This window comes from Chrysemys picta, chromosome 11 (assembly GCF_011386835.1).
Source record: "Chrysemys picta bellii isolate R12L10 chromosome 11, ASM1138683v2, whole genome shotgun sequence".
Lineage (NCBI taxonomy): Eukaryota > Metazoa > Chordata > Testudines > Emydidae > Chrysemys > Chrysemys picta.
Window position 1 is genome coordinate 20,271,934 of NC_088801.1, and position 26,825 is coordinate 20,298,758.

General features: G+C 41.9%; 1 protein-coding gene across 1 annotated transcript in view; it reads right to left on the minus strand.

Moving 5' to 3' along the window:
- The window catches only part of NXPH2 (neurexophilin 2), a 64,584-nt gene extending 45,016 nt beyond the window's left edge, over positions 1-19,568 (minus strand). The window contains exons 1-2 of the mRNA XM_042860905.2: positions 19,429-19,568; positions 18,588-18,740 (exon numbers count right to left, since the gene is read on the minus strand). Of these exons, the coding sequence (XP_042716839.1) occupies positions 18,588-18,641 (54 nt within the window). The 5' untranslated portion in view covers positions 18,642-18,740; positions 19,429-19,568. The remainder of the gene's footprint in view (positions 1-18,587; positions 18,741-19,428) is intronic.
- Between the last annotated feature and the right edge of the window lie 7,257 nt (positions 19,569-26,825).

Below are 26,825 nucleotides of genomic sequence, written 5' to 3' on the forward strand. Positions count from 1 at the left end.
TTGGCTGACTCCAGGTTGGCCATTTCATTCAGAGATTGAAAGTGGCAACAACCTTTTAGATGCACCTGAAGAAGTGGGGTTTTTACCCACGAAAGCTTATGCCCAAATAAATCTGTTAGTCTTTATGGTGCCACTGGACTCCTTGTTGTTTTTATAGACTTCAATCACTGTCTAAACTGCAGTATCTTGGATATGGGATCTTCCTTTGCCTAGCTGGAATTCAAAAGACCCTAATAAAGTTATGGCAATTTTAAGACACTAACTCTGGAAATTTTATATAATCATTTGAATCTGGATCATTTCTTTTGGGAAGCAAGGTATTTATATCTGCTATTTGGGTGATCTTTCTGATTAAAGATAGATGACATATGTTGGCAGCAACAGTGAAGACCAAGCAAGGAACTCCATTTGTTTATGTCTCCAGGAGGAGAAAAAGATTTTGGTGCCTATATTCGGAGCTCAAAGCTATAGACAGAGCCATGGAAAAGGAAGAATACTTTGCCATGAAGAATGGTGCTTTTGGAGAAACACAATAGAATTTCATTGTCTTAGTGGATATGGAGAGAGAGACCTGTTGTGAATTACTGAATTAGACCACGATCCTGCACTGGGATCAGGTAGTGCAGATCCCCCAGGCCTATGTGGATTCCAAGGGCTGTAGTGCCACCCTGAATGGGCGCAAGTGTCTGCACTACTAGGTGCTGCAGAACTGGAGCCATAGCGAGAAAGTGAGCAAAGAAACTGGGGGAGAAAACATGATGCATTATAAAATGTACTTTAATCACTTATGTCAATTGTAGGTTAGTACTTAATTGTAACAGTTTATGGTACCTTAGTAAATGAACTGTAATATACTGAAGAATATTTTATAAAACTAATTTAGTCATAGATCTCACTATGGAATCTGCTATTAAATCTTTGCTGGGAAGAGGGATGAGACTGTCAATTTTTAATGCCATTTATAAAGTGTATAGTTTAACAAAGTGCACATTACCAAGGTTCTACTGTACTTTCTTCTCCAGGGTTTTTACATTTATGCTTTTATTTCTTTGAAAGGATTTTCACTTCCATATACTGCATATGCCAGGTAGGTATAAAATTTGATGTTTCTAACCAAACTAATGAATCTCTAATACACATTTATTGTTCTAATTTCTGGTTACTACCACCGACACCAGAAGAACAGCTTTATCCTAGCTCTATATGGGAAGTTTATCTTTTTAGCGGTGATGATTTGTAAGGAAGCTGGTTGAAGCACCAGCTAGTAGGATTATTTTACAGACTTGTCTAACTTAATTTCCTTCAGGAATGGGATTTCTGAAGTAATATCTGGCTAATATCAACAGAACACATGGCTTCTTTCTAGTGCACCTCTCAAAAAAGACTTTTAATTGATTTTACATTTATACACATTGACAGCTGTCGGAGGTGTCATTATTTGCAATGAAATGCAGCTCCCAGGAGCTGATGGGACACTTCTTAATTAAGAAATTGCTGAAGATGTGAGATAAACAGTTTGGGTGTTTGAGGGTGCTTGTGTATAATCCTTGGTATTATTGGTCTTTTAGATAGGCCATTTTTATGTATTATTGTATTTAATCACTTCCTGAGCACTGACCATGGGCTCAGCCCCTATGCAGAGCAGGGTGTAGAAGACAGCTTTGCCACGAAGAACTCACAATTGAAGAAGACAAACAATAGACAACAGTGGCACAGTGTCTTGTCTTGTCTTGTTTTGGTGGACAGAACAGCAGCAGTGCCTATTGGTGAATTAAGACTAATAGGCTGCATAGAAGAAGCATGAAGAAAGGATATGAAAGATAAGAATGGTGCAGGTGTGCCAGACTGAGATAGCAAGGGCATTCCAGCCATAGGTCAATGTGGAAGAAGGCTCAGAGATGGAAGTGGGAGAGATCCACCATCATCATTAGGTATAATGTTGGTTTGTTTCTCTACAAAAGCACTGATAGATTAAAGGGGAGCATTCACCACATCATTTCTCCATTCTTCTGAATTTAACTAGGGCCCAGTTTACATTAGAAAAGGTATGTTGGTATAGTTATACCAGCAACCCACACCTAGGGTAGACACAGCCTACAGTAGAGCCCACTTAATAGAAACACAGATATTAACAACTTCTATTTAATAGCAACATTTTGCTGGGAACCAATCCCAAAAGACTTTAATGTTAATGAGATTTGGATATTGGCAATAGCATGCCTCTTATTAGCAAAAATTTTTGGAAGAAGGTTGCCACCTGCAGGCAGGTATGTGGGGCTGCAACCTCAGAGAGAAGCACTGGGACATGCCAAGCACCCCCTGCAGGCAAGTATGTGGAGCTGCAGCCAGGGCAGGAAGTACTGGGACCTGCCTATCTTAGCTGCAGCTGTGCAAACCTGCCTGCAGCTAGTGCTCAGACCATCCTAGCAGTTCCTGCTGGGGCTGCAGCCCTGCAAACCTGCCTGTGGACAGGGGCCACACAGACAGTAAGGGGCTGGGGAGGGTGCGGGGGGGAGGTTGCAGAGTAACTAGTGTGACCAGATGTCCCGATTTTATAGGGACAGTCCCAATTTTGGGGGCTTTTTCTTATATGGGCACCTATTACCCCCCACCCCCGTCCCAATTTTTCACACTTGCCCTCTGGTCACTCTAAGAGTAACTCTCCCTGTGCTCTCTGGGGGCTGCACTGCCATGGGACTGCATGTAGGGAAGGAAGTGTAGGAACATGCTGAGCCCTGATTCTCAGACAGTGCTCCCCGTGAAAAGCCCTGGGTTTCAGACCCCCTCCCTTCTGCTGCCCTGAACACAAACAGATTTGCAGGTCTGCATTCAGGGAAAGTATCTACCAGCGCGTCCTTCCCTGACTCCTGCTTCACAAACCTGCCTATAATACTATACCAGCAAAAGACTGCTTTTCCCCATAACAGCTTAGACCAGTTCCCTGGACAAAATAAGCCATAACAACAAAAGAATTCTTTTGACAGTGTAACTGCATCTACGCCAGAGCTTTTGACAGTATAAAAATGTAATTAAAAGTCACCACCACTACCTCTACTCTCTCTCCATCCACTCCTAAGTGAATATGCCATACACTTCAGAGACAAGTCCTGCACATGACAAACCTCTTGGCCCAGATCCTGAACTGTGTCAGCATCAGCACAGCTCAAGGTTCAGGGGGTAAAGGTGTCCCCAGCACAAAACAGTGTAGCCTCTACTTTACACCCAGTTGCCCAGGGCACCAAATCAGTAGCAGCAGCCAGGCCAGATCTTTTTGGCCAGGCCATATCCTCTATGTCACAATGGGGAAGCGGAGACGTTTTTCACTGATGAAAATATCCATGCTTGCATGTCTCAGAGCATATAGGAGAGAACATAAAAAGACAGGCTTAGTATTTCCATGACTTATGAGCAGAACATGTGCCAGTGGTATAAGGATGTTATTCCGCAACTGAAAGAACTACGCATTGAATAGTTCAAATTGTTTGGTATTTTGCCCATTTACGTGTGTGTATTTTGCTATGCCATTAGAGGTTCTTATATTCCTCTTCCAATGAATATTATGTTGAAGATGTGCCTGGACCAAACCCCCAGATCTGACTATTCCACTTTTGGTTAAATCTGGGTCCGAATCTAAACCATTATTAAAGCAGAGTTTAATTAAATTGGATACTGGTTTGCACCTTGGGGACTATCTATTTAAAATCCACATACCATTTAAAGTTGTCTCCTCAGTTATCAGCTTTATTAACACCAATTAAAAATCTAGTAGCGAGTCTGAACTGGACAAGACAACCCAATCCATCAAACCCAAACTAAGATAGTGACTATTATATGTGTGGTGTAGTTTTCACCACATTAATCTTTTTACTCCACCAAGAAATTCAACTATTACATTCATTTAGAATTGCATTAAAATGTTACCAAAGGCTGAATTTAACAGTAGGCTAGTATTCTTGATCTTCATGATTATTATGTGGGTTACATCAGAATCTGTCTCTCTCTTTTCCTGATGGTTAATAGTGTAGAACATTGTGATGATTAAAAACAATAAAATGAGTCTTGAGTGAAATAAGCAAGTATATAGTAACTGGGCCACTCCCCTTCCAAAACACCAGAGTATCCCTAAATAAGATACCAGGTTTAAATTCCCTAGTCCTGGCAATTTCAGGCTCTCGATTGCTGATAATGGATATTATATCATGAAAATCTGCATAAAAGGTTTAAGAAATTAGTATCATAAAATGGATTTGAGTATGAAACATGCCAATTTTTTCTTTCCCCCATATATTTACTGGTATTTACGTCTAAAACATTTTATTTTAAATAAAATGTGCTGGGAGATTGATGCACACTGGTGCATGTGGGAATGTCCTAATGGAGGAAACAGATTTTATTTTTGAAAGCTATAATAATTACACACAATCAAAATGTATGAGTAATATTTTAAGCTGATTTTGATTTGTGCACTTTCAATTGTGCATTCAGTTTTCAAAGCTGAACTGGGGAAAAAACAAGAAAATTGGGAAAGAATTACATGAAAATGGATTTCACTGTTTTTGGAACTTGGTGGGAAAATCTGTCAGCAGTAGTTTTACCATTTTTGCTGTAACTAAAGCTGGATTTTGAAAGGAAAAACCCCCAGCTTTCTCTGCCCCCAAAATGCTAATGTGTGCACTGCAGTGGAAGCGCAGCTTGCTGTACTGTTCAGTCTTGATGTGAATTTTACACACCAGAGCTCATTGCTACAGCAAGGAGACCTTGACAGGGAGAGGGTGTCAGAAGAAAAAAATACTATATATACAAATAGTGCAATCTCTATGGCATCTGCAGTTTTTGGAATGCTTGGCTGAGTGCTAAACAAAACCGCAAAACAAAAAAATCCACATTTAATCCAATGGGACTTTTGCCTCAATAGGGGACAGCTACACCAAGAGGTTTTTGCAAAAAAATCCTTTGTGTAGAAAACAAAGCCAGAACATTTTCTGCATTCTTATAGCTGATTAACAAATTGGGCAAATAAATGAAAGCAACATCCAAGTGTACCTGGGATCCACAGCCTAAAGGGTTCATTGGATAGCCTCTCTCCACAACCTGAGTGGGGTTTGACCACATACTAAGTGGCTGAAGTGCTCCCCATGGTTCTGCTACCTCAGTTCTACTGTGCACTATAGGAGCATTGCTGGGGAAACTGAGGGAGGCGTATAAGGGCTGATTTTAAAGTGCAGAAACATTGAAATTCATGAACTGGGCTTCTCCTACCCATCCTTTCACATCGTACCAGTCTCCATAGCACAGACCTCTAACCCGGTATGTAAATTGCAAACTAGCGGCCAGATTCATCAGTTCAGAGCAGCACAAAGCAGCTGAAATGATGTTCTGGAATATCTGCCCTTAAAAAAAATGTTTTAAGGTTGCTCCATCACATCTTCAACTCAAAAATATCACGTAGCACCATTGTCTTTGGGTTTCTTATTTAGTGTTTGTATATGAAAATTTTAAGAGTTTTCTTAAAAAAACAAAGACATTCCAAGGGGGAAAAATTAAGATGGGGATTGAGAGGACATATCAGTAATTTAGAGTAAGATACATTACAGGACTGTTGTAATTATCCCAAACCAAGCATTAGAAAGCCAGGATATTAAGAGTTAAGGTTAGACTTAAAAAAATAATAATCTAAATAAAACATGTTGAGGTTTGGAAATGCACAGTTAAAGCACTCAAACAACCTTAACTCTGCCCTGTCGTGATGCTATGCATAACCATACAATTAAGGCATTTTAGTATCTGTGGTCCCAGATACGATTAAATGGATATTTAAAGATGCTCAGTTTATTTTTTCCATATTTTTCTCTTTAAGGCAGATTTAAGGTTGTTTGAGTGCCTTCTCTGTGCATTTCCATAGCTTAGTATGTTTCAATTTTGTTTAAGTGTAACCGTAACTCTGAACATTTTGGGTTTCAGGGCTTGATTTTGGAATAATTACAAGCTCCCTATAGTGTATTTTACTCTAAATTACTGCTATGTACTCTCAACTGTGACATGTTTTTGTCTTCAAAATATGACATCAAAACCTTGGGTTATTTTGAATGCAGTGTAGCTGTAATACAGCTTGGCTTTAGGAAAGCCAATGATTCACCATCTCATCAAATTCTACTAGAAAAGTAAATACAAACGGTATATGAAAAGTATCACATGAACTAGAAACTGGATTATAAATAACAGGTAGCGTTAAACAGTAGCATATTAAGTTAATGGACATATGTCTAGAATGGGTGGCACAATGTTCATTGTCCTGGGTAACTTCCCCTAACATCACAGATCAAGATATAGTGGGGAAGTCAGCCTCCTCCGGGGCAGTGGGGCTCCATCCTCCTATAGATAGTATTTCATGAATCCAGGGTCCATATTGCAAGAGGGGATATAGACTGGAGCAGCTGGGCTGGGCAGAATACTCAGAGCCACCCCTCTGGGCTTGTAGAGGTGAAGCAGAAAGATCCTTTTAAAATTAATCCTAAATCTAACTAATTACTTGTAAATTCTCAAAGTGTATTCTATACTCAAAAGTGCTTTAATTCTGGGAAGGATATACCATAGATATCTTTGTACATAAAAATACTAGAACCCTTGCTTTAAGTGCAAAGCTCAATTAATTGTTAACTATGGATCTGTGACTAACACTTTCATAATGTTCTCTCTCTCTTCCACCCTTCATTTGTTTCGGATTTTTTAATCTCTTAGGTCCCAATCCTGCAATAAGCTCTGCGTTTACTGCAATTGACTATATAGGCACAGAATATCCATCCACACAGAGCTCCTTGCAGGATCAGAGCCTTTGATGGCAAGCTTTTCAGGATGTGACTATGTCTGAGTAAGCAGGGTCTAAGTGAGCTGTCCCCTGGTATCTAGTGATGAACTGGGGGGGAAAGACTTCAGGAGCATAGACACACCTACTCTGCTCAGCAGATGGAGCTGCTTTGCCAAAGTGATCAATTCTGGCTGGTTTGGGGCTGGTTTGGGGTATCCTTATTGTATGAGTAAAGGACAGCAAAACTGTACTTGGTATGGCCTGACTGAGGGTCACTCTAAATGAAATCTCACTTGCAAAGCAGAGGAAGGGATGCCAACTCCCAGTTAAAGAGATAGGAGGTAGGGACAGTTGTTACTACCTACCCACCCTTATGGATTCTGTTTAAACGGTCCTAGACACCATCTGACCCTCTCCTCCTCTCCCCAGTGTTTAAAGACAGAGCTGATTAGATTCAGCTGAGAGTCCAATGTTTCTGTTCAGTGATTACCAGAGCTGAATCACTGATAGCAGGTCTAGGGGCTAAGTCTTTGACCTGGTGTGTGGACAGTGTTGCAGAAAAAGACAATGTGGAGGCTACACTAGCAGTGAGGTTCCTTGCTACACAGTGAAATCACTAAGAGCTGAAATCACTAAGAGCTGGGCTAAGTGGTGGAACCTCAGCACATGGCATCACAGAAGCAGTAGTGAGCAGCAAAGAGCGGCAGCAAGCGACCAGTAGCAGAGTTAGCAGCAGCAATAAGCCAGTTGCAGAGTGGCTCAGCAGCAGCAGAGGGATTGCTTGAGCCCCTCTGCCCTGCTTCCCCCCCCACACACACACACTTCCACCCACCTCTGAGCTCTGGGTCTTTGCTGACTAAGGACAACCAACTGTCAATGGGGTGTAGTGAAAGGAAAGGGGAATGACATGTTAAAGGGACATTCATTTGTTGGACTTTCACGCTGCAGGGTGTGAGCTTGAGGCAAGGAACACTGTCCATATGTACTGTGGGTTGGGTGTTTGCTTGTGGTTACATGCATTTGAATCATGGTTGTGTTGTTTTCACAAATGAATGCTTGGTTTCCTTTCCCTGTTAAAAGTTTTCTTGTGTTATACACAGACTCAGTGCTTGCGAGGGGGGAAGTATTGCCTCTTAGAGGTACCCACAGGCCCGCCGATGGGGGGGCAAAGAGGGCAATTGCCCAGGGCCCCGGGTGATTTAAAAGAGCCCTGGGGCTCCCGGCTACCGCCGGCAGTGCAGCAGAGCTAAGGCAGGCTTCCTGCCCGCCCTCACTCTGCGCTGCTTCTGGAAGCGGCCAGAATGGATCTACAGCCCCTGGGGGGGCTTCCGCCCCCATGCCGATTCTGCAGCTCTCATTGGCCGGGATCCCCTGGGCCCCCGCTTAGGAGCTGCTGCCAGCGGGATGTGCCGGTCGCTTTCAGGAGCTGCCTGAGGTAAGCTCTGATCCTCTGACCCCCTCCTGCACCCCAACCCTCTGCCCCAACCTAGAGCCCACACCCAAACTTCCTCCCAGAGTCCGACCCTACACCCCCTCCCACACCTCAACTCCCTCCAGAGCCCACACCCACTCCTGCACCCAAACTCCCTCCCAGAGCCTATACCTTGCATCCCCTCCTGCACCCAAACTCCCTCCCAGAGCCCGCACTCTTCACCCCCTCCCGCACCCAAATTCCCTCCCAAAGCCCAACCCTGCACCCCCTCCCACACTCAAACTCCCTCCCAGAGTCTGTGTCCCCTCCCACAATCAAAGTGCCTCCCAGAGCCCAACCCCGCACCCCCTCTTGCACCAAAACTCTTTCCCAGAGCCCGCACCCCACACTCCCTCCCGCACCCAACCCCCCTACCCCAGCCTGCTGAAAGTAAGCAAGGGTCGGGGAGAGCGACAGAGGGAGGGGGGATGGAGAGAGCAGGGGCTTCTGAGAAGGGGCAGGACAGGGTGTGGCCTCAGGGAAGGGGTGGGGCAAGGGTCTTTGGGTTTGCATAATTAGACAGTTAGCAACCCTACCGGGCAGGCATGTGGAAACCCCGGCCGTTCTGGAAGAGTGCATCCAGCAGCGCGGCCAGTATCTCGCTGGGCACCAGCCAGCGCAGGTGCAGCACAGCCCAAATGTCAGGCAGACCGTGTCCGCGTGGGTGCGGCTTGTGTGTGCATGAGGGCCCAATGACTGTTCTGCCCTGGGACCCGGAATTGCTGTCGGTGGGTCTCGGTACCCAGGATCTGTTAAAGGTGGTGGTTAGTTTTCCCAGATCCCTGGGTGGAGGCTTGAGCCGGTTCTGCTTTGCATTGTTCAGAAAAACTCCTAAATACTGAACCTGGCCCTTGTTGCTGCCAACTCTGGCAGAAGGGTTACATCTGCACAGAGTCTAGCGCAGGGGTGTCAAACTCAATTGCACAGGGGGCCAAAACTCAAAACTCGCGGGCCGAACAGTATAACCATTTATTTAACAGACTAAATATTTATGTTTTTTAACCATTAATATGAACCAAAATACAGGATATCATTCCAAAATAAATACATTTGAACTTAAAATATTTTGCTCTTCATAAAAAAATATCCTGTCAATACAATACATTCAAAATCTGTACATGCTGGAATATCAAAAAATCTGAAAATATAAATAAAAAATTGAATTTAAAGCAAAAGTATAATCATAACAAATCATAACATTCCATTTTCTTGTCCTATTTAGTCAGAGCCTGATACTTGGAGTCTTTTCTTTGCAACAAGTTCGTTTATGTTTGGGGTTAGGTTCTGTGTTGTGAAGATTCTCAGGATCGATTGCAGGTGTTCATCAGTGAGGCGACTCCTGTGTGACGTTTTGTTAATTTTCATCACAGAGAACAGCTGCTCGCACAGATATGTGCTGCCAAACATGGACAGGATTCGAGCCGCATGTTGGCGGAGCTGCGGCATCGCTTCAGGAATGAAGCGAGTGAACTGTGCTGGCCCCGCAGTGTCGTACTTTGCCTTCAGTGTCCCGTTACATTGCAGTTCTATCAGCTCCATCTGCATTTCTACAGGTGCGGTTTCCACATCGACTGCAAATGGGTTGCGAAGCAGCTCGAAGTTACTTTTCTGTGCCTCAAAGTCACTGAAGCGCCGTGCGAACTCAGTGCGCAGCGCGCTGAGTTTTTCAGCAAAGGTGGCATTTGGGAAAACTGTGGCACTTTCTTGGTTCCGTATTACTTGGCAACAGGGAAAGTGAGACAAGTTGCATTGGTGCATTTGTGTCTCCCATAAGCGCAGCTTCACTTGAAATGCCTTCACTGCATCATGCATATCGGTTATTATGTGCTCCCGTCCCTGGAGTTGAAGGTTTAAAGCGCTAAGATGCGACGTTATGTCAGCCAGGAACGCCAACTCACATTTCCACTTTTCATCCCGCAGAACTGTGCAGTCTTTCCCCTTACTGTCCATGAACTGGCAGATTTCCTCTCGCAGCTCAAAGTGTCTTTTGAGAACTTTTCCCCGACTTAGCCACCGGACCTCCGTATGATATGGCATATCGCCAAACTCGCTATCTATTTCCCGCAGAAAAGACTGGAATTGGCGGTGATTTAAACCGTGGGCTCTGATAAAGTTGACGGTTTGTGTTACAGTGTTCATCACATGATCCATTTTTAGGACTTTAGCACTCAGCGATTCCTGGTGTATGATGCAGTGATACACTGTCAACTCACCGGCACAGTTCTCCTCCCGCATCTTTGAGCGCATCCTTCCCACCAGTCCATTTTTTTCACCACACATAGCAGGTGCGCCATCTGTTGTAAGTCCAACGAGTTTTTCCCACGGCAGTTTCATGTCGGTTACACTTTGAAATACATTTCCAAAGATGTCTTCTCCTTTCGTTGTCCCGTGCATCGATTTAATGTCCAGTATTTCCTCTGTTACGCACAAATTGGAATCCACACCACGGATAAATATCGCCAGCTGTGCAGTGTCAGTCGCGTCAGTAGTTTCATCCACGGCAAGGGAGTATGCAACAAAATCTTTTGCTCTTTCAATCAACTGTGTTTTCAAATCAGTCGCCATCTCACAAACCCGATTAGCAACAGTGTTTCTGCTGAGGCTTACATTTGCAAACGCTCGCGTTTTATCTGGACAAAGGACGTCGCACACTTTCATCATACAATTCTTTACGAATTCCCCCTCGGTAAACGGCCGTCCTGATTTGGCGATCTCTTCGGCCACAATGAAACTTGCTTTCACAGCAGCTTCACTTTGTGATTTTGCTTTGGTGAAAAACGTCTGCTGGGATGTCAAATTCTTCTTCAACTCCTCTACCTTTTGTAGCTTCTGTCCTGCGCTCAGGTTTTTGAATTTGTTCTCATGTTTCATCTCGTAGTGCCGTCTTAGGTTATACTCCTTCATTACAGCGATATTACTCCCGCAAAGGAGACACACTGGTTTACCTGCAATTTCAGTAAACATATACTCATTCTCCCACCGGCTTTGAAAGCCTCGGTTTTCAGAATCAATTTTTCTCTTGGCCATTGTTGGGGTCTAGCTTTGATTTGATATTAGCGTTGTATACATCAACAGACCGCGAACTTGAACCGCGGCTTGCCGTTGGCGGCAATTGCACTGCATCATGGGATTTGTAGTGTGTGTTATTGGGGCGTCATATCACAGGGCCATTAAAAACAGATATATAAAACGATTTCGCGGGCCGGATATAATTGTATGGCGGGCCGGATGTGGCCCGCGGGCCTTGAGTTTGACACATGTGGTCTAGCGCATTTTGGGTGCTACTACAATATAAATAATAATAGTGCTTGGAATAAAGGTCAAAAGAGGGTGATAAATTGTTTGCATGATTCAGGCTGGAACAAAGTAATGAGATGAAATTAGGAAAAGATAGACTAAATATCAGAAAAAACTTGCAAATGGTATGATCTGTTAAATTGTGGAACTGGGATTGTTTCTAATGAAAATGGTGGAAGCTATGTTGCATGAGTTATTAAAAACTAGACTAGACAGCGTGATAGAAAATATACCATAGGGAGCAATCCTGTGCAGGGAGGGGTATGGATTAGATAGCCTAACAGGTCCTATTTCTTTAAGTTTCGTGATTCCATAAACTTCCTAAAGATGCTCTACAGTAATTTAAGCTACTAGACTTGATTGGAAATCAAGAGAGTGTAAATTAAATGTAAAGACAACTAAAGGACCTAATTTAGGAATTTTTGGAAATATTCTAAAACATAAATAGGTTACTTTGGCTTTGAACTCAGGAGAAGAAGAGTTGAAGGAGAATATGATGTTTGGGAGTCAAACCTAGGGTTGATTTATGTTGGCCATGTTGGCATGATAACTTTCACACCTCCTCCTCTTTTTTCAGACTCCCACTTACTGGTCCACTAGAAATTCCCAGGCAAACACCTCATCCTTGTAGCAGAATTTGGTCACATGGCAATTTGACAGAGAAATAAAAAGATACGTGAAAATACATCTCTTGCACCTGAAAGAAGTAAAAGTGCCTTTGTTTTTACCAAAACTTAAAATCAAGAAGCTTATATTGCCAAAAAAAAAAAAAAAAAAAAAGCATGTAATATTAATAAAAATAACAATAAAAACCCTTTTAAAAGTTTGTTATTCAACTAGTAAAGATACTGACTTATTTAGTGCCTTTATGGCTTGATGTTCAGTATATATGGGTATTTAGACACAATTGTAAAATCTGTATGCACCAACTTCCTATTATGTCTAAGGGAATCATGATGCATGAATAAATGTTACCAGAAATAGTGCCTGGATCTCATGAGTTCTAGGCCCACGTCCAAACCACTAGACCACAGCATCTCCTGCTGCCAAACCCCTGCCAAGCATTTAGAGTAAAATTTTCAAGAGTACCTAAGTGACTTAAGAGAAAATCAATGGGACCTAGCTGCTTAGGGACAAATTTTCAAAAGTATTTTGGGGCCTAGATACAGACAGGTGCCTACAGAGCTTTAAGCACCTAGGTAGGTTAGGCACCTATTAGGTGCTTTTGAAAATCTCTCTAGCTACCTGTCCACATCTCTAGGTAGTAAAATACCTTTAAAAATCTGGCCCTAAGTCCTAGGTCCCATTTACTTTCAACAAGACTTAGGTTCCTAAGTGCCTACGGGTACATCTACATTGCGATAAAAGACTCTTGGCACAGCCACAGCTGGCCCAGGTCAGTTGACTCAGGCTTGTGGGTCTCAGGCTGAGAGGCTATAAAATTGAGTGTAGACTTCAGGATCCAGCCCAAGCCCAAGCCCAAATCTAAATGTCTATGCTGCAATTTTATAGCCCTCTAGCCCAAGCCCCGCAAGCCTGAGTTAACTGACCTGGGCCAGCCACAGGTCTTTTACTGCATTGTAGACATACTCCATGTCACTTCTGAAAATGGGATCTTGTCACTATTATCCTCTCTCTATCTCCATTTTCCCCATCTGTTAAATTAGGTTACTAGTAATTAGCAAAAATTATTGCACATATTTATTGGGTATTTCAGCAGGGGTTGTGAGGCAAACATTATCATCCCCATTCTACAGATGGCGAAACTGAGATGCAGAGGTTGAGTGACTTGCTTGGGAAGATGGGAGATGCGTTGTGATCTAGTGCATTAAGCTTGGGTATCACCATCAGGACACGCAGGTGTCAGTTTTCTACACTGTCTGCTGTGTGATTTTTTTTAAACAATATCCGTAACTTCTCTGTACCTCAGTTACGCTACATGTAAAATGTGACTAATATTTACCTACCGCACAGGACTAGATCAACCGATGTTTGAAAATCATGTTTAAATCCTTATGTGGAAGGTGCAAGGTATCACCATTATATTTCATTAATACAAACTGAAATATAATTCCCATTCCACCTTCTTAATATACATCTTTCATGCCACACAATGGAAATTTCACAACTTTGTTAATCCTACTACCCACAACAGTTGGTCTGTTTTAAACTTCAGTCTCCTTCCATCCTCCTTAAACTACCTATACTCTACTGCATTAAGCCATGATAGTTGTAGTTTTATGTTTTCTGCAGCGTCAAGCAAAACACCAAAATAAACAAGGTGAAATCTTGGCCCTACTAAAAGCATTGGCCTGCTAAACCCAGGGATGTGAGTTCAATCCTTGAGGGGGCCATTTAGGGAACTGGGGTAAAAATCTGTCTGGGGATTGGTACTGCTTTGGGCAGGAGGTTGGACTAGATGACCTCCTGAGGTCTCTTCCAACTCTAATATTCTATAATTCTATAACTCCTACTGAATTCAATAAGAACAGGAATTCACCCACAGGATTTAAGGTGACTGGATAGTCTTGGTTTTCTATCCGAAATGCAAAATATCCAGGATTTGCCATGTCAACCAGCTGTGATTATTGCAGGCACAATTACCCTCACATAGAGGGGGCTCGGGTTAGCAGGGATAAAGAGGCACAATTCAGGTTTGAGGAGACCTTAGCACTGCATTTCATACTTTTCAACACATACATCTATTAATTACAAACTTAACTTTGAGTAGGCTAACTTTCAAGATATTTGTGTTTCTTCTAATCTTACAGTGTTCCAGTAAGGTTCTTTTCCCCTTACAGTTGTACTTTTTTATCAATGACTTAACGCTATTTTAACAAAGACTGTGTCAAATCTAATTTTGAATAAAGGTAATTATTTCAGCTACTTAAAAAAATTAAACACAAATGGACTAATTTTTTTACTGATTTTCCCTTAAACTAAAGATACCTTAACCAGTCTTACTGAGGAAAAAGTTCTTAAATAAACTTCTCCATTGCATGTGCACACACACTCACAAAACAAACAATTTAAAATAACTCATCTGCTTTTAAAAGATATTTATAAAACAACTGGCTCTTAGCTGAACAGCATGTTTGACAACTCTACCAAGTGAGAATGTTCATGGCTAAGTTAGAAATGAGTTTCATGAGAATGCTGACATAACTTGAACTATAGGCACTAGAAAGTGCTGCTATTTTATATTTATTGATTTATTTATTTCAAATCTTATGCCCGAAAGCTTCAGGAAGTAGAATTTGAAGAACAAGCAAGCAGTTAAACTACCCTGTTACAGAACCATTACAATGCACTGCACTAGCATTTGTCTATAACTGTAAAACACTGAGATAAAGAACTACTGGCCCATTCTTACGGAGATAAAGGAAAATCAGACTTGCATCCATGATTCAAATGCAAAAATACATAACCATTAATATTACCTGGAATTAAGAAAGCAAAGGTGCGTTGTTTGCTTGTTTAAGTAGTTCCACACATTTGAAACTAGGGACCTATGTAAATAATTTTAAAATGCTGTTGTGAAACATACGACATTTTTCATCATCAAAATATAAATAGGGGAAATACAATGAAGTTAAGAAAAAAAGCAGGCTAAATATCAGGAAAACTTGCTAACAGTAAGATTTATTAGAATTGGGAATAATCTCCCAAGGAGAGCGGAGAAGCCCTATCTCTTCAGACTCTTAATATTATATTTGACAAAACACTGGCAAATGTACTGTAGAAAATAATCCAGTAATGCTAGAGACTGTAGTAGATGACCCTAGTACTTTAGTTCTTTTCCACTTCTAATGGGGTGAGTCCATTATTCATAAAATATAATTACTAATGCAGCACTGAGTAATTGACAATTGAACATCTTAATTAATATTAATATTAAATGTAAAGCAATTGCAACTACTGGTTATAATACTGTAGCAGCTTTTTATTTTGTCTTGTTGCCATTTAGCCAATAACTGCCTAAATGAGTATTGACTGTGCACAAATTATCATTCTGACGTATATTGACTAGGGATGTATGGAGTAAACTGATTTATAAATTGAAGATACTCCTAGAGAAGTGAGTTAGCACACCTCTAATCTGATATAATGGCATGCATTCTCATTGTTTAATATACTTGAATATATAAAGTAGTGTGAAAAAGTGTGTATGTGTATACAGACTTCAAAATCAGTATATGCCTTTCAAATACAAATGGAACAGAAACTGGATAAAGTGTATATTTTATTTTTATTCTAAATGCCTTAAGAAATATGGCACACTCTCACTGATGTATTTACTTTTTGCATTTTAGTACCTTTTCCCATTAACCATGAATATTACATACTTAAGTAGAAATTAACCTAAAAAATCATCATCCCAAATCCTGTAAGAAATTTTGAAGTGAAGGCTTGCTGCTTATACAAAGTTTGCTGGGTTACAAACATTTTGCTCTATCACAACTCTAAAAATTGTAATTTTCTCTTCATTGTCTGAAATGCGGAACCCCTTGTAGTATATTAAGATTTTCTATGTTGATCTTTGATGGTTTAAAAAGACAAGACAAGAATTGATATTTAAATATCACCAATACCAACTTGCTAAAATTCTACTAATTAGATTCCAAGAAGCAATTATTCACTTGAAAAATCTAATCTATATACCACCATAGGTACCAAGTGTTCAAAATTCAAATTAGTATTCTTTGTTTAGAACAAAATAACAATAAAACTATAGCTTAACTTTAGTTAACAGAGGGCAAAGGCTAAATAAATGTCCAGTATACCTCAAAAGTATAAACACAACTTTTTTAATATTAGCATTACTTGGTACCCCTAAGCTACCCCTAAAATGTAAGACATTCTTGCTTTGTTTCAAATTATTTTTGATTAAATTCATGATAAGCATTGCAGGACTAAGTGCCTCCAAAGTTTTAATTGTTTGTGATGTAAATAGTAAAAAGGCAGAAAAATAAAGACTCCCACCCCCTGTGAGTTATACAGCTTGTATCATCTGAGAACAGGTATTGACTTCATGTGATTTTTGTAGCATCAAGGAAAACATATTTTGATTCGTCAAAGTGATCAGCGTTCACACTAAACAGTTTTAAAGACCACAGCAAGTAAGTTCACATCATCATCCATAAAAAATGTGGAACACAACTGATGCCTGTTGGGACAAGTTTTAATCATTCCCTTTGATATCTGGTAATAAAAAAGCAAAAGCAAAAGTGTTTCAATTTAGTTCTCTCCTCCTCAGCAATTTAGTAATCCATTTACTGCTTTCCATTCACATCCCTAACCCCTGTGTGTTGGTTAGCTAGAAACTGTGCTGTAAGAATGTGAAGAATGTAAACAGCCTTTTATTGTCCAAAAGGATAGCAGTGTGAAAGAAATGTGTGCCTTATCGCAAGACTGCAGCTCCGTACTTCATTGCCATGATAAAGTGCTGAAGCAAAAAACATTACAAGACAAGCACAATCCAAAAACGGATTAGAATTTGACATAAGCTTCCTCAAAAACTAATCAATCAACTCATGCTGTAATATTAGAATCCAGTTCTTAAGGAGGGTGTTTAATCCCTTCAAGGTTTATTACACATTCCCTATTGACTATGGTGACAAACTTTCAGATACAAGACAGCTAGGAAGAGAGGCAGAACTTTTGCAGCATAAATCAGAGATAACTGCTCACACAATTAACATGCTCCTGAAAAAAGGCATTTTGAAATAAAATTACAATGTTTCCTTTGCTTTCAGGTAAGGCTGGCAAACTCCTTTTTAGGTTCTTTTTTTTTTTTCTTTCTCAAATTCAATTTATTTTTCACTAATATCCCAAGAACAAGAATTTTATTTTATCATTAAAAGGGGTGTGCTAGATATCACACTCTTTACACACCTATTTCAAATGAAGCATCTCATTTCATTTTGTAGCTCCAGCTTTTTAAATCTATATTGCCTAAACATACTACTTCAGTCACTCAAATTCTTTTGCATTTAACGTATAATTAAACAGTACTACACAGGCACATCTTTCTGTATCTAATCCAAATGGACAGAAATCCTTGCGTGGAGTCCAACAAAGAATCATAAACTCTACAATAACTGTTTAATATGAAGTCAGGAAAACAGAAAAGTTCATAAGGACAAATAATTTTAAACCAGTGTTTGTCATCCACTTCCTTAAAATAGTTAACTAAATTGGTACCAGGCAATGCTAACTGTGGATCTAGAGTAAGTTTCAGAAGTGGAATTGTGATACTCTGAAGCATCACATAGCTCAGGATATTCAACATGTCCACAGTCACAGATATATCCTAAAGGCAGTTATAGCTTCTAGTGTTAGACAGCATTATTTAAAATACAGGCCTTAGAAATGTGAAATCCCTATTAAACTTATTGAAAAATATTACCAAAAAAATACAGAGAAAACTCTTAAAAGAGAATCTTAATTTACGGGACTGTAACAATCAGTTGCTTTGGTGCAAGCTGTGGCTGCCTTTGTTGCATTAAAGTCTACTCCCTATTTTATCTCCAAAAGACAGTAGGCAGGTAGACAGCAATGATTACCTTTCCCAAGTAACATGACAGCAGTTTAATGGGAGAGAATATACAGATTGTGTATTAAGAACTCTTATTTAGTTGCTCTTAGAGTTGCACGAAACAAGCAGACAGAAAAGAGAGTGTTAAATGTCATGCTCCTAGCAAAAAGGCACCACAATCCAGCATAATCACCACCTAGCACAAATGTTTGATGAAGGGGCATGTGCTCCATTACTTTGGATATCTGAGACTGGTTACAAAAAACTAAACTCATCCTAGATAATTAAATAAACCTTCCGCAAAGACTCTGGGTTACGGTATTTCTAGCCTACATAACAACCTGCAAAGGAATGCTTGCTGCTTTTGACACAGAGATAGATGCAAACGCCTTTCAGAAACGCCTTGGCTATAGATTTCCAAGGGCTCTGCAGTTACTTTTAGCATAAAGATTTTTTTTAAAAAAAAGCAGACTTACAAGCTGAAGGAAGCTCTGTACCACAATAAGAGGCAGGGGCTGCAGGTACATCATTCTGGCGTGGAGTCTAGGAGATGATTTCCCTTACTTGGATCTTGCACATCTCCACTTTGGGGGGCAGGACTGAGTACAGGGACATACCACTGTGATCACCTTAAGCAAAACACAAGCAGGGAGAATCAAACCCCCAACACATCCTCAGCGCAGCGCTCCGCTTGCCAGGCAGCGGGGCCACCTGAACTGGCCACGGCAGATCCCTTCCGTGCCGCTGCAGGACTGGACCTGAGATCCGAGGGGGCCGTCACCTCCCCCGCCCCCCCCGGGGGCCGAGCGGCAGCGGCAGCAGCAGCCCCGCTGCGCGCGCCAGCCGGCTCTCGAGCTGCCGCCCCGCGCGCTGGCTGCGCGAGGCAGGGCGGGGAGGAGCTTGGGAGCGGCGGGGTCCCGCCGAGAGTTGGGGGCGGCGTGGCAGTGAGGAGCCGGGGTGCGGGAGGGGAGCTGGGGCGGCGGGAGCCAGGCGCGCCTGGGGGAAGTGCAGTGGCTGGGCCGGGGCGTGCCCGGGGGAGCGGCGCTCCGAGCGGGTCCCGCGGGGCAGGGGCGCCACGGCCGGGGAGGAGCTGAGGCGGCGGGGCCGGGGTGGGGGAGAGCCGCGGCGGGGCGCTGGAAGTCCCGGCCGGGAAGCGGCCTGTCCCCGTGGCACGTCGGGCGGCATCTCTCTGACTGAGGCAGGAGCTTCGTGTCCACGGCCCCGGGATGTAACGCCCAGGGGGCGGGCGCCGGGCACCTCCGCACCGGGGAGCGGCTCCCCCCAGGCGCGCGGGGGCGGGGTGGGGGATGGACTCACGTGCGCGGGCCAAGGGGGTCCGGGCCAACCCCCCTCCGCGCGGGTGCTCCTGCGGCGGTGTCCCGGCAGCGCCCCTGCCCGCCTAGAGCCCCGCAGCGGGGAAGGGGAGCAAGGCAGTTCGCTGGGAGTGGGGCCGCTCTAACGGGGGGCAGAAATGTCCCGCTCTGCGCTATGAGGAAGGGGGGGATTATGGGGCTGGGGTAAGGATTGGCGTTAGCGGGTCTGTACTTTACTGCTAACCCTTAAGCCATGCCTGGCCCGCACGGCTCTGCTGCAGGATGAGGACTGACTAAGTAAAGCAAGTTTGCATTTTTCACCCAGGGACAGGACACACTGGGGATGACCTTGAACATCATTTCCATCCCTTTTGTCCCATTGCTGCTTCCTTGAGGATCTGGAGGTTCCAGCCTGGGTGCTTAAGACATTTTAAAACAGGGATGGAGGTGGTTAAAGAAAAGTATTTAAAATGATCAACTATTTAACCCCCCACCCCCTACAATCTCACTCTTCTCACTGCTTTCCCCTCTAAAAGGAAGGGGAGAGTGGTTTGACTTAATTTACACATTTTATCCTGACTTTTAAGGAGGCCCACTGTATTTAAAGGGCCTCTTTTCCCTTATGAATCTCTAGTTGCAGCTCAGATACAATGCTGGAGAGCTGGAGTGCATATGGGAAAGTGTGTGTTTTGTTTTCAGCGTTGTTCTATCGGAAAATGATGCTTGGCAGAAGCAGGGCTACCCCACTACAGGACTTGCAAAAGTCAGTTTATGTTACAGTATTTAGGCATTTGGAGCTAGTTATAGGAAACTATTTAGGGTTCAACCCAATGAGATTTCACTCTCTTCCCATGTGACTCAAGAATGTTGCCAGAAAGACTGACTATCCTTTATAAAATGCACTTTTCCATGTTACATACCTTAGCAAGGTCCATTGCTTCTTCGGGGGGAGCATGAATGCAGGTGGCTGCACCAGCTATTTCATCACAGCTAAGGTCCATCATCACCATAACTCTGGAGACACAACTTTCTCCAGGGGGATCAGAGCACACAAACACTATTAATTAACTCACCCCTCTGAGCTAGAACAGCAGCCATTCTATATGCATCCGAAGAAGTGGGCTGTAGTCCACAAAAGCTTATGCTCTAATAAATTTGTTAGTCTCTAAGGTGCCACAAGTACTCCTGTTCTTTTTACAAGAAAGGGAAAGTTCTTAGAGCAGATTGTTTTCACATTCAGGAAAAAGAGAGTGTTATTGCTCACGTTATAGAAGAGAGTAGAATCTAGCACATAGGTAATGAGATACACGCATGGCAAGTCAGTTGATACACATGTTCGAAAAGATCCAGGGAAGGAGCAGTGAGTCCAAGCAAAACAAACCAGGATTAAATGATTTTCTTTTAGTGGCTACAAAAACCAACAACAAAAACACACACCTGGGCCAATTTTTGAGAGAAGGATAAGAAGCTTGATGCTTTTCACTCTCTGTCCTCGTCCCCTAAGTGCCAGATGATTAGTTAAACCCTGAAAAAGGAGAAGTAATGTTTTGAAAACATGGTGTGTTCATGAGGCAAACTGTTCAGCTGAAGTTCCAATGTGCTCATAGAACAGATAGGTGCGTTGAATACACACACCTACTGCTTTCTCTGGAAGTGAAGTGGCAGTGCTTATATTTTTAATTGATGTGATTGTTCCGAGCTTGGCAGTGCCACATCTTTCTAATCTGTAATTTACATGTGATGTGATATGCAACCTCTCTACCACCAAGCTGAAATTGGGATAGCAGCAGTCGTTTCATTTTTCAAAACCGTGCCTGTCATCTGCAGATTAGTTTCCCCCTAATTTTCTCTTGCCGTGTCTCATCTTATTACTAACTCCATGTTCCAATTTCATTCTGACTGCCCCTATATTTTAAACTTCTCAAAGCCTCACTAGTAAAAAAATATGTTTAAAAATTCTTTAACTGTCCAGGAAAACTGGCACAATTTTACCAGATGATTACAATAATGTAGTTGTATGCATTAGTTTCCCAATTAGGTTCCTCTTCTGTATGTGTCATATATGGATTTGTATTCTGTGCATGGGATATAGACTTAAATCTCAGGTATTCATTTGGGGCTGAAAAATTACACTTGATCCATAACAATAAACAAAATTCAACTAGTTAAACTCTAAAATGAGTTCATTTTCCTCACACTCCGAAGATACAGAAAATACCTTGAACAAACACAGATGCTCATTGAGACCATCCATTACAATTCAATCTGCATAAGTTCAGATATTTTTAGAATATTTAATATTTTGAAAATTTGCCCCAGTCATATGTTCATTTTAGCAGATCTGCGTAGTGCTGCATTTTTACTTTAAAAAAAGAAAAGAAAAAGAGAATAATCAATTTAAATGACATATGGATTTACACTTATTTAACAGAATTTGAATCTAAATGTTACTTCCATATCCTGGGTTAAAAATAAATGGTGCCTTCTACAAACATATTTGTTTGGGGACTATGTATGTTAATTTCAATGAAAAGAAATTATATTTATCCACATATAAGTTAAACAATTATTAAATCAGCTAATGTATTAATGAGAGAGTGCCCATTTCTATCAAGGCAGTGACATCTACAGAACATCCTATTCTATGCTGAGCTAGATAGATTACCATCGGACAAATGCATTCCTAAGCATAGTAGCTATAACACAATCTCTCTACCCTCTAATAAATGGAAACATCTTGAGCGCTATCTGCTGTACAAAGGTAGTACTACTAACATATAGATAGAGACATGCAAGCACACTGCAAAGATCTTTTCCCCCCCAAATCAGGGTTACATTATGCAGTAGGTTGAAAAGAATGTTATGCAATTAGTCCGAATTGTAAAGACTGAATTCGGATGAAGCATTTAGATAGATCTTTCTAAAATGAAAAGCTGTATGCTATAAATTCAAGGAAAGCTGAATTTCTGTAATTGGCTTTTAATGGAACAATAGCGTTTAAACTAAAGTACTTTAGTTCTATCCGATTAAATACAAACAGACTCAATTTAAATGACATTTACATTGTCACACAAACTATCAAAAGTTGGCCTTAAATCATACTTTTCCCAGATTCAGAATAAATGTTTGTAAAGCGCTTTGAAGATGAAAAGCACTATGCACAGTAAATGGTAAGTATTATTAGTTGTATTCCATCCTAGAGAATTCACAGTTAAGAATGAAATGTTAGGCCTAAACTTTTGCATTCCCTTGCTTTGGTGTGTTAGTGTCAACCTAAAATGTTGTTTGAATGTGGGTGTGTTAATTTTCTGGTCTAATTTGAAGAAAATAAAAAATCTTTCCCCGAAGGTTATAAAATACATAAACTGCAGGAACAGTGCTGCCCTGACTGGGGGGATGGACTAGATTATCCAGTACTGGGATGCCCACAGTATGGTCTCAGTGCCAAATATGGTCCCAAACCATCTCTGCCTGTAACTACAGGGTAAGGACAAAGATGATTAACAGCAGATTTTTAATGCTAGTAAATCTAGTCAACAGCAACTTCTGTTCCTCTATCAAATAACATACAAGCACAAGCAAATAGGACTTTTATTTATCCCTGTGCCAGTGTGGCATTCAGTCTCACTCTTCAAGTTGCTGTTCAAACTCATTTATTTTGGTTAATCTTAAAGCGCATCCTCCACCCCACCCTTCTCCCCATTCTGTCCTCTAATTTTAATAAAGCAAATAAAAAGGAACAAAGTAGGCACATACCCAACAATGAACATGTCAAGGGTCACCACTGAGGGTAGAGGGAAGAACTGGGTCCCACACCAGAAAGAAAACAATAATGGATGGAGTAGCTGTTAAATGGGTTCACTCTTCCTTCTCCGAGAGGTTCCAGAAACCAGTGCTGGGCAAAGGCTCTTACATCTGGCGTTCAACAAGCATCCATCTCGTCACCCCTTATATTCATTATGAAAAGCTGTAATTAGGGGAGAGGTTGAGACTTTGGACTGCAGTATCCCCACATGACCATGGTCGCTGGAGGAGCCACACAGAATGCTCAATTGGGGCAAACTGCAAAGAATAGGGCAGATGATCCCCGAAACTAGTGATTTAGTCTTATAATTAGATTCACCATGCCAGTAACAAAACAGCTTCTGTAATACCTTACTGGTTAGCAATCCAGCATTTGGCTCCCACCTAGACAGCCAGCTGTATATAGTGAGGGTTTTTAAAAATCGTATTCACCATATATAAAGTTCTACTAATCCCAAGAGATTGGACACATTATTCACCAGGTCAATGAATATTTCAGATCTTACTCAAATACATGCTCACAGCCAATTCTTATTAACTACATCTAAGATTTATTAAAAAAGAAAAGAGATTTACTCTGGTTAAAGATCATTATATATACAGATCTGAATAAAGTTCTTATATCAATTTCATAGTAGAGATGGCGAGACTGCTGATTTGTAAAAGTCCTTTCTGAATCAGTTCAATAGGTGATAGTCCAATAGGCAGACCATGTGAAGAGTTTGTTCAAATTCTTCCATGAGAATTCGCAGGGATAATCCAGGGTACACCTGGAGACCTCAGTCTTGAGACTTGAACCTTTCCTGACAAAGTTTAAGCAGATCTGAGAACCTCAGAGTTACAAACACCTCAGGAATGGAGGTTGTTCGTAACTGAACAAAACATGGCTGTTATTTCAAAAGTTTACAACTGAACATTGACTTAACACAGCTTTGAAACCTTACTATGCAGAAGAAAAATGCTGCCTTAAGAAAAATTTAACTGTCTTAATTTAAATGAAACAAGCACAGAAACATTTTCTTACCTTGTCAAATCTTTTTTTTTTAAACTTTCCCTTTATATTTTTAGAAGTTTATGTTTGATGCAGTACTGTGCTGTATTTGCTTTTTGTGTGTGTGTCTCTGCTGCTGCCTGATTGCATATTTCCAGTTCCCAATGAGGTGTGTGGTTGACTGGTCAGCTCATAACTCTGGTGTTCGTAATGCTGAGGTTCTACCGTAGTAAGGATCAGGTCCCGAAGTTCTTTTATAGCTGAAGCTCAGCTGTTAAACAGCAGGTATTCTTTGGATGAAGAATTGCTTTGAAGTAAATCTCTATTTCCTAGGCACGCACTGGTAACTAGTTGCCTTCATTAGCATAAGGCAATTAACCATTCAAATGGCTCATAGGTAGTTGTAGCGGGGTGGTCACCCTGCTCCAGCCCTGAAGGGGTTAAAACAGCCCTGGGAGAGGGCTGCCCTGGGGAGCCCATAGTAAAAGCAGCTCTGGAGAGGGCTGTGACTGGGAAAAGGAGTGAAAGCACTGGAGTAGCTGACCACAGGTATGGCCAGCTCAATCAGGGCCCAGCTGGCCCTTATAAGAGGGCTGGGGGACAGGAGCTGGAGGAGTCTCTCTCTAGCTGTAGAGAGAGAAGGTCCTGGCTGCCTGGGAGCTCAGCGTACCAGGAGTAGAGCAGGCCTGGGGAAAGGCAAGAGGAGCTGGGGAGCTCCAACCTGGCAATTCCCCAGGCTGCAGGCCTTGCCAAAGGCCAAAGCAGGTACAGGGGTTGCAGAGGTAAAGGGCACCAGGGTCCGGGAGGGACACGGAGGCCTGAGGCAGGTGAGCCGCCAGCCAGCAGAGGGCGCTCTGAGCTGGAAGCGCGCTAATTCCCAGGGCAATCAGCAGGAGGCGCCGCACCGGTGAGTCGTCACTTCGCTACAATAGTTTACTACAAACTTCAAAGAGAAAAAAAAACAATGATATTATTACACCACAAGTTTCATCTAAATGTTAACATCCCCATTTGTTCTGTGAATCAATAGACTATAGTAATGAAACATAACAGCCAGGAACCGAAGTTTAGCATCTACAAGTTAATTAGATTGTTAAACTTCTAATAAGCTATAGGTAAACAGAGACAAATACAATTAGTATCTACTTCTAATTTCCTGAAAATACAGGCTTACATTTCAAGAACTCTAGGCATTTAACATGGATTTGCTAACTGTCTACAAGGAATGGCCCTGATTCTCTGTGGCTGACTGTAAGGCTGCAGCCATTTCTGTCTCATGCGGACATTCTAATGATCATCAGTGACATTGCGGTTCAAGGATAGATAATAGGGTGACCAGACAGCAAGTGTGAAAAATTGGGACGGGGGTGGGGGGTGATAGGCGCCTATAGAAGAAAAAGCCCCAAATATCATGACTGTCCCTATAGAATAGAGACATCTGGTTACCCTAATAGATAATCACAGTGCATTGTACTTTGAAGTCCACCTTCCAAGTGAAATTAAAGATGTTGGTGTTGATCTTTAAAAATCTGTATTGTTTTGGGACTTAAGTATCTGGGGATCACCTCTCATTCTATACTCCAGTGTGACAGTTAAGAGCTGCCGTGGGGCTCTTGCTGTAGATTCCTGAGTTTGAATGTTTCATAGCTGAGCTTCCAACAATTTGCGCGGGGGTCTGTAGGAAAAAAACAGGACACATGAGCCTGATCCATTGAAATCAGTGGGTGTTTTGCTATTGACTTTAATGGGTACTGCACTGGGCTCATTTGTTTACTGATTCAGATCTCAAGTGTCTATGTAACTCAGTTACACCATGGCCTTCTCTGCAGTGGAATAAAACAGTGTATGCTTAACTCAAGTTAGGTTACTTTAGGTAAAATCCTGGTGAAGATAGTTTGTAGTTTTCACAAGTGTTAGAAGGTTTGGAAAAGAGAAGACTGAGAGGGGACATGATAGCAGTTTTCAGGTATCTAAAAGGATGTCATAAGAAGGAGGGAGAAAACTTGTTCACCTTAGCCTCTAAGGATAGAACAAGAAGCAATGGGCTTAAACTGCAGCAAGGGAGGTTTAGGTTGGACATTAGGAAAAAGTTCCTAACTGTCAGGGTGGTTAAACACTGGAATAAATTGCCTAGGGAGGTTGTGGAATCTCCGTCTCTGGAGATTTTAAGAGTAGGTTAGATAAATGTCTGTCAGGGATGGTCTAGACAGTATTTGGTCCTGCCATGAGGGCAGGGGACTGAACTCCATGACCTCAAGGTCCCTTCCAGTTCTAGAATCTATGAATCTAAGGTCAAATTAAAGAGCAGGCTGCCTTTAGTTCAGCCTGCTAACTCATGTGGAAACAGACTTGTCTTCCCTACAATTTTACATTGGGTTAACTCACTTGAGTTAAGAACACAGTTCTTTTTTATCTGGTGAAGACTTAGCGGGTGTGCGTTGTTTCCCTCTAGTGGCTAGTCCAAATAGAGAATAGCAGTCTACTACTGCTATCAGCTAACACAGTGGTTCTCAACCTTTCCAGACTACTGTCCCTCTTTCAGGAGTCTGATTTGTTTTGCCTACCCCCAAGTTTCACCTCACTTAAAAACTGCTTGCTTACAAAAT